Raw genomic sequence first — 8,979 nt, forward strand, 5'->3', positions numbered from 1 at the left:
GGACGGACGGACGGACGGACGGACGGACGGACGGACGGACGGATGGACGCACGCACGCACGCACGATCATGCGATTCTACAAGCTGCATCTGACTACGTCAGATGAGCTAAAAACAAACAAATTCTCTACAGAACACCATCTTGTACACATCTACCTACACCTACACCTACACCCCTCTCTTGCTACCTCGTAGCGACGTCCCAGTAATTAAGGTAATTAAGCTAATCACCTGGCTTTCTCGCTCTGCTCAGTGCGATGTACGTTGGACAGTGCACCGAGGCAGAATCTGTCTAAGCTGGATGGATCGACGTAACCATCAACGGTCACCGACGGAATACTGGATGGAACTTTGAACGTCTCGCCAACCTGAGAGATTGCCAGCGAAATAAAAATAAATAAGTTGGTGACACTAAATTGAAAATAGAAAAATATATTTCTACCTTTCTCTCACATCTCTATTCCATTACTCGTACTATCTTTCTCTTTCCCCATTCCACTTTACCTCCCCTTTTCCCTCTCATGCGACTTCTCCCTCCCTCTCTCTCAAGCGCTCTTTGTCTCCCGCCATCTTTCCTCATCTCCCTCTACTTTCCCCTCTTCCATTCTCTCTCTCCCTCTACCTCTCTCCCTCCTTCTTTCTTTTCCTGAATCCCTCCTCTCCCTCCCTCCCTCTCTCCCTCTACCTCTCCTGCCCTCTCTCTCAATCTCTCCCTCCTCCCTCTAACTCTTTCCCACCTTCTCCCTCTACCTCTCTCCCTCCTCCCTCTACCTATCTCCATCCTTCTCCCTCTACCTACACCTTCCTTCTCCCCCCACCCACTCTCTCTCTCTCCCCACTGTCTCTCTCTCCCTCCCTCCCCACTGTCTCTCGCTCTCCCTCCCTCCCCACTGTCTCTCTCTTCCTCCCTCCCCACTGTCTCTCTCTCCCACCCTCCCCACTGTCTCTCTCTCCCACCCTCCCCACTGTCTCTCTCTTCCTCCCTCCCCACTCTCTCTCTCTCCATGCGAACCTGTACGTCCAGCTCAAAGTAAGCAATGGTGCACCAGTACTCAGGCCGGCTGGGATGCGCCGAAACCGATCGCTGCAGATTCATGTCGTGGTGCAGCTGATTCTCGTTCTGCTGCCCTGTAACGATGTAGATGAGGATTCACAGCTGGCATTACTCTACGTATAACGCTCTCACCACTGCCTTCACCGCTCTGTGCGATAGATATACAGGAAGGAGGATAGATTGAGAAGGACGCAGGCACGTATTCAAGTTGACAGATCATAGGCCGGAAGGCAGGCAGGAAAATAGGTGGTCAGGTAGGTAGGTTTGTAGGCAACAACTCAAGCAGACTGGTAGGCAGGCAACCAAGCAGGTTACTACATGGGCAGATAAATAGATAAAGCCATATAGATATAGTGCACACACACGTGTATGAATGCACACGCATGCACATACATACACACGCACGCACGCACGCACGCACGCACGCACACACACACACGTGTATGCATGCACATACACACACGCATGCAAGCACGCACGCACGCACGCACACACACACACAAGCGCGCTCAGTCCCTTCCCAACTGCACTTACAGTAATAGGGTTGGGTTGATCGAACACTCTGCGTGTAGGAGGGAGTACTGCTCCCTGACGATGGCCACATGGGTCCAGACGACGCTGAAAAACGAGAGCAAATGGCAAATACATACAAGCTCCTGCACTGAGAGCAGGTACCATTAGTGTGAGTTTTAAAGGATTTATTTCAAAACCATTGTTTAAAAATGCACAATCTGGGAAAAAATATAGCTAATTGTCTAATAATAGTCTAAATCTAATTTATTAATTTAAGAGGAGAAGGATTATTGCAATATCTTATGAACAACTTTTAGATTCATATCAGTTATAATATGGATAAATATTTGTCCTAATATAAAAATCGTTCGGTTAAATAACAGTTAGGTATAAATATAATTGCACTTTTGTGATTAGCCCTCGGTCTGTAATGTGTAACGTGCAACGTCTGTAACGTCGCTAACGTCTGTAACGTGCAAAATAAATCAGAAAGCGCACGTTTGTCAGGGTGGCAGCACAATCGCAGGGTGTCACGTTAGCGGCCAAAAATTAAGATTTCGAAAAAACTCATTGTTGTTTTATGACAAATGTTTATGACGAGTGCATGATGATAGAAATTTGTAGGTATATACTATTATTTATGCACTTACTATCATAATATACCCTAAAATTCTAGGTAATTGTATCCCTTTAAAATTCAGAGAGTTAGGGAGTTTGCATTTTTACATCGTTCTGCTGGTGTATTTTATCAATTATATTTTTGCAGACAAAGGCTAACTTTTATTTATTCTTCCTTATTCTTCTTCAACTAATGATGGCAATGATGATAATAATAATAATATAAAATTAGATGGATGCCTGCATAGACTTCACACCCAGTAACTAGTACATGTGCGTATACTTATACATAGACAGAGCATGCCTATAAGTATGACTTATACTTACTTATTCTTACTACCTATGCTTGCTCGTGTTTTTTCACTAAGCTTACTTATGCTTATTACTCACTCTTGCTTAGCCCTTTTCATTATCATTACTTATGCTTACCCATGCACATTATTTATACCTACTTGTGCTTTGTTACGCTTCAATATTCATGCTTACTTACGCGTATTACTTATGCTTACTTATGCTTGCCATGTCGCACTGCTGCTGTGGCTGTGATGGCGGCGGCTGCGGTGGCTGTGCAGGCGGCGGTGGTGGCTGCTGCGAGGACTGCGCAGGCTGGACCGCAGGGGGTGCCGGCGGCGGTGGTGCCGGCTGCTGCTGCTGCTGCGGGGCCGGCAGTGGCTTCGGGGGCTGCATGATGCCACCGAAGCTTTCGACAGGCTGGAAGTGCGGCGACAGGGGCGACAGCGGCGACATGATGCTAGACTGACCTGCAACGACGCAAGAAAACCGCAAGACGATGAGAATGATGACGAAGATGACTCGCAAGACAGATTATAAGAAGTTAGATTCGTTAGGGTAAAGGTGCAGTAGATGCGCAGCCCAGCATTGCCACCAGTTTTGAAACATCAGAAAACATTACGAAAAGGCCACGGGACGCGAAGAAGATTCGTTAAGTGGGAAAAGCGTACGGTACTCATTCTATGCGACGCAGCCGCCAGTGTGATCTTAACGAAGATGCGTTACTGTAACTGTAAGGGAGAGCTAAGATTTCAAGGATCGTTACTGAAACCGTACGGTGCTGGTACGATGCAATACGGTCACCGCAGTTTTATGATCGACTTACATCGATTAACAATGCACACTAATACGGAAACCGCGTTCCGACTGACCTAGAAGAACAGCAACACGTGCACATCAAATAAAACGCACGGCCGTAAACGTTCGTAGAGCATGCACCGCTGTCTGCATAGCACCCACCTCCCCCCAAAAAAACGTTTGTAAATGGCCCTGCGAGATGCGATTACAGTGCGACACTCGCGCACGCGTGTAGGCACTACGCAAACCTCAACCCCAAAACCCGACATCCGCCAAACACTCACTGAAGCTGGAAGGACTCTGGGGTCCGGGTGTGACCTGGGGAGGAAGGGTGAAGCCATCCGGTCGCGGACCAATCGCCTGCAAGGAAAGAAACAATGGGCTGCTGATGAGACAATGGTTCCGAGAACCGACACGAGACTGACGGCACGCAGCAACACAAGAACGTCTCTCGAAGTCGGCGTTGCCCGATTAAGAACGTCCGCCGATTCATATTCAGGATATTATTTATTTACTCGCTTCAGGATAAATTATTCATTACGAAATAGATGGCATATTTCGCGTTATTTGAGTTTTAACGTGGCTGCGAGTGAGCAGTTTCAAGCAGGGGAGCGTCAATGATAACATCAGGGTTCTTCCCAGGAATTTCAGAAGGCACGTCTTTCATGGACAGCTGGGGGAGGGTCCAGGAGGACATTGTTCCTATTGGAGTCAATTACAAGTGTCATAAGCGGCATTAATACACACGTAAACACAGGATAGGAGATGTACGTCATCAAGCTGTTAAAACAGCACGACTGTATTAGGACTGTCAATAGTCAACACAGCTGGAAATTAAGGCACGTCGATAAGGCAATTAAAGTATTTCAGATGATTTAAAAGACGTTGCAAATTAGCTTCAGCTTCGAAGGAATGTTCGAACCGAAATACGTTAAACACCTGGGAAGAACCCTGAACATTGTAAATAGTCGTTGTTATCGTCAAGTCTAGGATGTCATATCTTTTGCACGTCAGGTACGACTTCCTACACTCGTGACAGCCTTAACACTTCACGACGTTTCTTTCCACGAGCCCCCGACCCACTGCAAATACCGCAAACAAGCGCAACGACGCCGAAAGATGGGTGAAATTCCTGCGAGCCAGTGAAACACAACCGCAGCGCGAACTACGTGGGCCAAACGTGCTAAAACTACGTGCTAAGCAATAAGAACACTAACGTCTGGCTGCGGGGTGGGCGCGTTGATGTGGTGACCCTGTGACCCTGCTGCAGATGGGGTAGGCTGGTGAACCGGTCCCACGCCTGACTGGGAGTGTGAGACAACCGTCAGAGGCCCTGCAAAACAAGACACAACGAACACTAATGAAATACTCATGCAACAACAACAATAACATCAACGCAGTATGAACGCAGCGTACTTCAAAGCAAGCGACGAACCTTCGAGTCTCTCGTATGACATTCAAATACCTGCACGACGTCATTACGATAATATAATATGACAGAGATAGAAGAAATGACGTATTTCTCTCGCACATGCGACAAAGTCTACGATTATATATAGTATAATATAATACAACATGATATAGTGATGGCAGAAACAACTCATTTCCTACACATGCACGAAAAAAACAAACAAAAAATCCCCAATCCTCTACGACGTAATATAGTAATATAATGTGACGTGACCACAGGGACGAGCCCCGCACCCCGCGCCAGCGCGAACACGCACGCGTAGATGGCGCAACCTCACGTGAGAACGGCGGCGTACCTGGTGACAGCATCGGGCCGGGTGGCGACGAGATCGGGAAGTGCTCGATACTCGACAAACCCGCCTGCTGCTGCTGCTGCTGCTGCTGCTGTGACGACGGCTGCTGCTGCTGCGGCGGCGGCGGCTGCTGCAGAGGAGGAGGAGGAGGATGCTGCTGCTGCTGCGGAGGATGCTGCACGGTGGAGGTGGACGTCGATGGCCCAGCGGCGTCCATCATCATTCCGAGCGGACCCGCCTGCGAGCCGTCGACCGTGACGCACTCGTGCGAAAACTCATCCTTGACGAGACGCTGCGGCGGCGCTGCGGACACAACACGACAGACGATCATCGGACGGTCGCCACGACGATGAGATACCGGGGGGAGAGAGAGAGGGAGAGAGGGAGAGAGAGAGAGAGAGAGAGAGAGAGAGAGAGGGAGAGAGAGAAAGGGGGGGGGGGGGGGGGAGGGAGGGAGGGGGCATAAACAATATTGGTCTTAACGTTCGCGTTATCTTTTTCTCGTAGACTGGACCTCTGTATACATTGCCTATGATAAAAACTTTCTTTCAACAGTCTATGAGAAAAAGTTTATGTTAAGATTAATTTTAATGTTAAGAATAACTGTTACTGACAACGGGTCCCACCGGCCCAGCTTACTCAGTCACGATAAGTACGCGAACAAAGAAAAGGATCAGAATGGCATCGGAATAAAATGAAGTCGGAATGGAATATGCGGTGAAGCTAGACAGGGCGTGAAATTTGTCTCCGTCACACAGGGTAGGTCTACGGGACTGGTAAGATCATCGACAATCATCTGTGAGAAAACAGAAAACCGCGACAAAGAAACATGCCGACGCACTCAATTCGGCGTATTCTACTTTCAATCTGTTCGATTGTATGTTTGATTCAGCCAGTCCTGCCCTCAGTAAGTTCCACCTGGTGCCCGACAGCATGACCACAGCAGTTTCCACAGTTCCTTGGCGCTCTTACATTCGCAACGGAGAGCAGTTCGACCCACCCCCACCCACCTTGCCCCATCACCACCCCATCCCCATGCCTCTTCCACCCCACCTCACCCCATTCCCACCCCACCTACCTCACCTCACTCCATCCAACCTCACCCCACTTCACCCCATCCCCACACCTTCTCCATTCCCACCACAGCCCACCTCACCCCATCCCCATCTCACCCCACGCCTACCTCACCCCACCTCACCTCACCCCATCCATCCCCACCACCCCACCCCACCTCACCCCATTCCCACCCCCACACCTACCCCATCCCCACCCCACCCCCCTGCCTACCCCACGCCCGGCTAACCAGAACGATTAGTAGTACATCAACGGTCACCGCATCTCGCGTATCGTGGATCGTGGAGACAGACTCACACGTGTGCTGCAGCGTGAGACCGGACAGGTCGATGCCGGGCGAGACGACGCGCTCGTAGTGGTACGGATTCACGCAGACGCTATCGCACTTCAGGTCGAACGCGTACTGGCAGAACTTGACGTGCTTCAGCTCGTTCTTGTGCAGGTCGGGCCAGCGCCACAGCCGCGCGTACACGACGTGCGGAAAGCCCTTCCTGCCGGCCACCTGACACGTAAACGCAAAAACATCCGTAGATTTCTCCATCTACCTGTGACAGTGGCGATTGCAATGGCAATTGCAGTGGTGATTGCAGTGGCGATAGCAGTGGTGATTGGTAAACGAAAAAAAAATTGTAGATTTCTCTATTTATCTGTGGCAGTGGCAATTGCGCACAGCGTTGGTATCTCCTCGTCTAGTTGTGGTTATCGGTTAATATCGACGTGTGAACAAATCGAAAGAAATGTAATCGGCTATGTAGAACAGTACACAATCTATTATCTGAAACCCTTGGGACCAGACACGTTTCGCAATTCGGAATTTTTCGGATTTCGGAATGGCAGTACAGGACAGATATACAGGGTGCAAAATTAACGCGAGTCCGGAGTCAAATACTCCGATTTAATGTCGGATCCCCTAATTTGACATATGCAGAAGTCCGTGTGATTCGCTGAAAATTCTGCTATATACTAGCTAGTTCGTTCCAGAGCACAGCCTCGCGGTATTACTGTATTTTTTCAGCAAATGTCCAAAGAAAATTTGGCAGACGTGCAACCACATGAATCTTCAGAATAAGCACATGCGTTATTGTTAACCACTTTAGTTTTGAACTTCAGACTGCGGACTCCCTCATTTTGCTGCGAACTCCCTCGTTTTTAGAGCCGTTGGACTCCCTTGTTCAGAAGTTAATTTCTACCCCTGGATATACGTACCGTATATCATGCAACTAGCCAGTACTAAAACCCAAGTTTTCAAGAGGCCAAGTGCTGTACCGATACAGTACAATATATATGAGTAATGACAAACACATTAATATCTCTGCAGTGAACCTTGTGCAGCCAAACGCGAGCTTTGGTGTGCAGACGACCTCCACGAAAAAACTTTCGGTTTTCAGAATTTCGGATAATAGATTGTGTACTGTATATATCGCTTTTTCGTTTTTTCTACAACTAATATTACCACTGACTGCTGCTGTTGTTGCTGCTGCTCCTGCTACTGCTGCTGCTGCTGCTGCTCCTACTACTATTACTGCACCTGTTATTGATGTTGTTGATACGGCTGCTGCTGCTGCTTCTACAGCTGCTACTGCTGCTACTGATACTGATGCTACTGATACTGCTGCTGCTGCTATTGCTGCTGTTGTTGCTAATGCTGCTGCTGCTACTGTTCTTACTGCTGCTGCTACATCCACTGCTTCTACCACTAACTCCGAATAGCGCCGTCGGCTCTCCCGCCGCTGCCCACTCACCTGCAAGCGTCCATCTAGCGTGCGCTGGATCGTCACGCACTTGCTCGGGTGCTGGCCGTTGGTCGTGATCGCCGTGATGAGGCTGTCCAGCTCGTCACGCTTCTCCTTCAGCTTCTTCACGAGGCTCTCGATGGCGCGCTTCGCGAAACTCTCCGACTCGCCGCCCTGCAAAGATACCAGCGAGGAGCATGAATGCGAGGAGCATGAATGCGAGGAGCATGAATGCGAGGAGCATAGATGCCAGCAAGGAGCATGAATGAGAGGAGCATAGATGCCAACGAGGAGCATAGATGCAAGTGAGGAGCATGAATGAGAGGAACATGGATGAGAGGAGCATAGATGCCAGCAAGGAGCATAGATGCAAGCGAGGAGCATGAATAAGAGGAGCATAGATGCAAGTGAGGAGCATGAATGAGAGCATGGATGAGAGGAGCATAGATGCCAGCAAGGAGCATAGATGCAAGCGAGGAGTATGAATGAGAGGAGCATAGATGCAAGCGCTTGCATCTATGCTCCTAAAGGAGCATGGATGAGAGGAGCATAGATGCCAGCGAGGAGCGTGAGTGAATGAGAGGAGCATAGATGCAAGCGAGGAGTATGAATGAGAGGAGCATAGATGCAAGCGAGGAGCATGAATGAGAGGAGCATAGATGCCAGCAAGGAGCATGGATGCAAGCGAGGAGCATGAATGAGAGGAGCATAGATGCCAGCAAGGAGCATGGATGAGAGGAGCATAGATGCCAGCGAGGAGCATAAACATAAACAAGGAGCACAAACAGTAATAAAGAATGTAAACACAAACAAAGAGCACAAATGCACAAAAGTGTAAACACAAACATGGGTCATGAATGCAAACCAGGATCATAAAACCAGGAATGCGCGCAAAAACAAGAAGCATAAACACAAACAGAGAAAGCAAACAGAAAACAAGGAACGTAAACATAAAAACAAGGAGCGTAACTCCAACAAAACAAGGAGCGTACCCTACATTTAACCCTGCCGGCTGACGCGTCGCAATCGGGACCCCGCCCCCTCCCCCAATGACGGATGGCAGTTCAGCCCGTCGTTACATGTCCTACCTGGCGGTGACACATCAGCGAATGCACGATGCTCATGTTGTTACATGT

The 8,979-nt window shown here is 49.0% G+C and overlaps 1 protein-coding gene across 4 annotated transcripts in view; it reads right to left on the minus strand.

Annotated features, from left to right (window-relative positions):
• LOC106821184 (mothers against decapentaplegic homolog 4-like) overlaps nucleotides 1–8,979 on the minus strand; it is a 26,689-nt gene that overhangs the window by 11,299 nt on the left and 6,411 nt on the right. For 3 of the 4 annotated variants that reach the window (XM_014825876.1, XM_014825878.1, XM_014825875.1), the window contains exons 3-11: nucleotides 7,853–8,017; nucleotides 6,408–6,612; nucleotides 5,040–5,339; nucleotides 4,491–4,606; nucleotides 3,558–3,633; nucleotides 2,694–2,945; nucleotides 1,588–1,671; nucleotides 1,012–1,127; nucleotides 231–367 (exon numbers count right to left, since the gene is read on the minus strand). In XM_014825876.1, coding sequence (XP_014681362.1) covers nucleotides 231–367; nucleotides 1,012–1,127; nucleotides 1,588–1,671; nucleotides 2,694–2,945; nucleotides 3,558–3,633; nucleotides 4,491–4,606; nucleotides 5,040–5,339; nucleotides 6,408–6,612; nucleotides 7,853–8,017 — 1,451 coding nt within the window. Of the gene's footprint in view, nucleotides 1–230; nucleotides 368–1,011; nucleotides 1,128–1,587; nucleotides 1,672–2,693; nucleotides 2,946–3,557; nucleotides 3,634–4,490; nucleotides 4,607–5,039; nucleotides 5,340–6,407; nucleotides 6,613–7,852; nucleotides 8,018–8,931; nucleotides 8,959–8,979 lie in introns of those variants that run through there. The other variant, XM_014825879.1, reaches the window with a different exon arrangement.

Source organism: Priapulus caudatus, unplaced genomic scaffold, assembly GCF_000485595.1.
Source record: "Priapulus caudatus unplaced genomic scaffold, Priapulus_caudatus-5.0.1 Scaffold62, whole genome shotgun sequence".
Taxonomy (NCBI): Eukaryota; Metazoa; Priapulida; class Priapulimorpha; order Priapulimorphida; family Priapulidae; genus Priapulus; species Priapulus caudatus.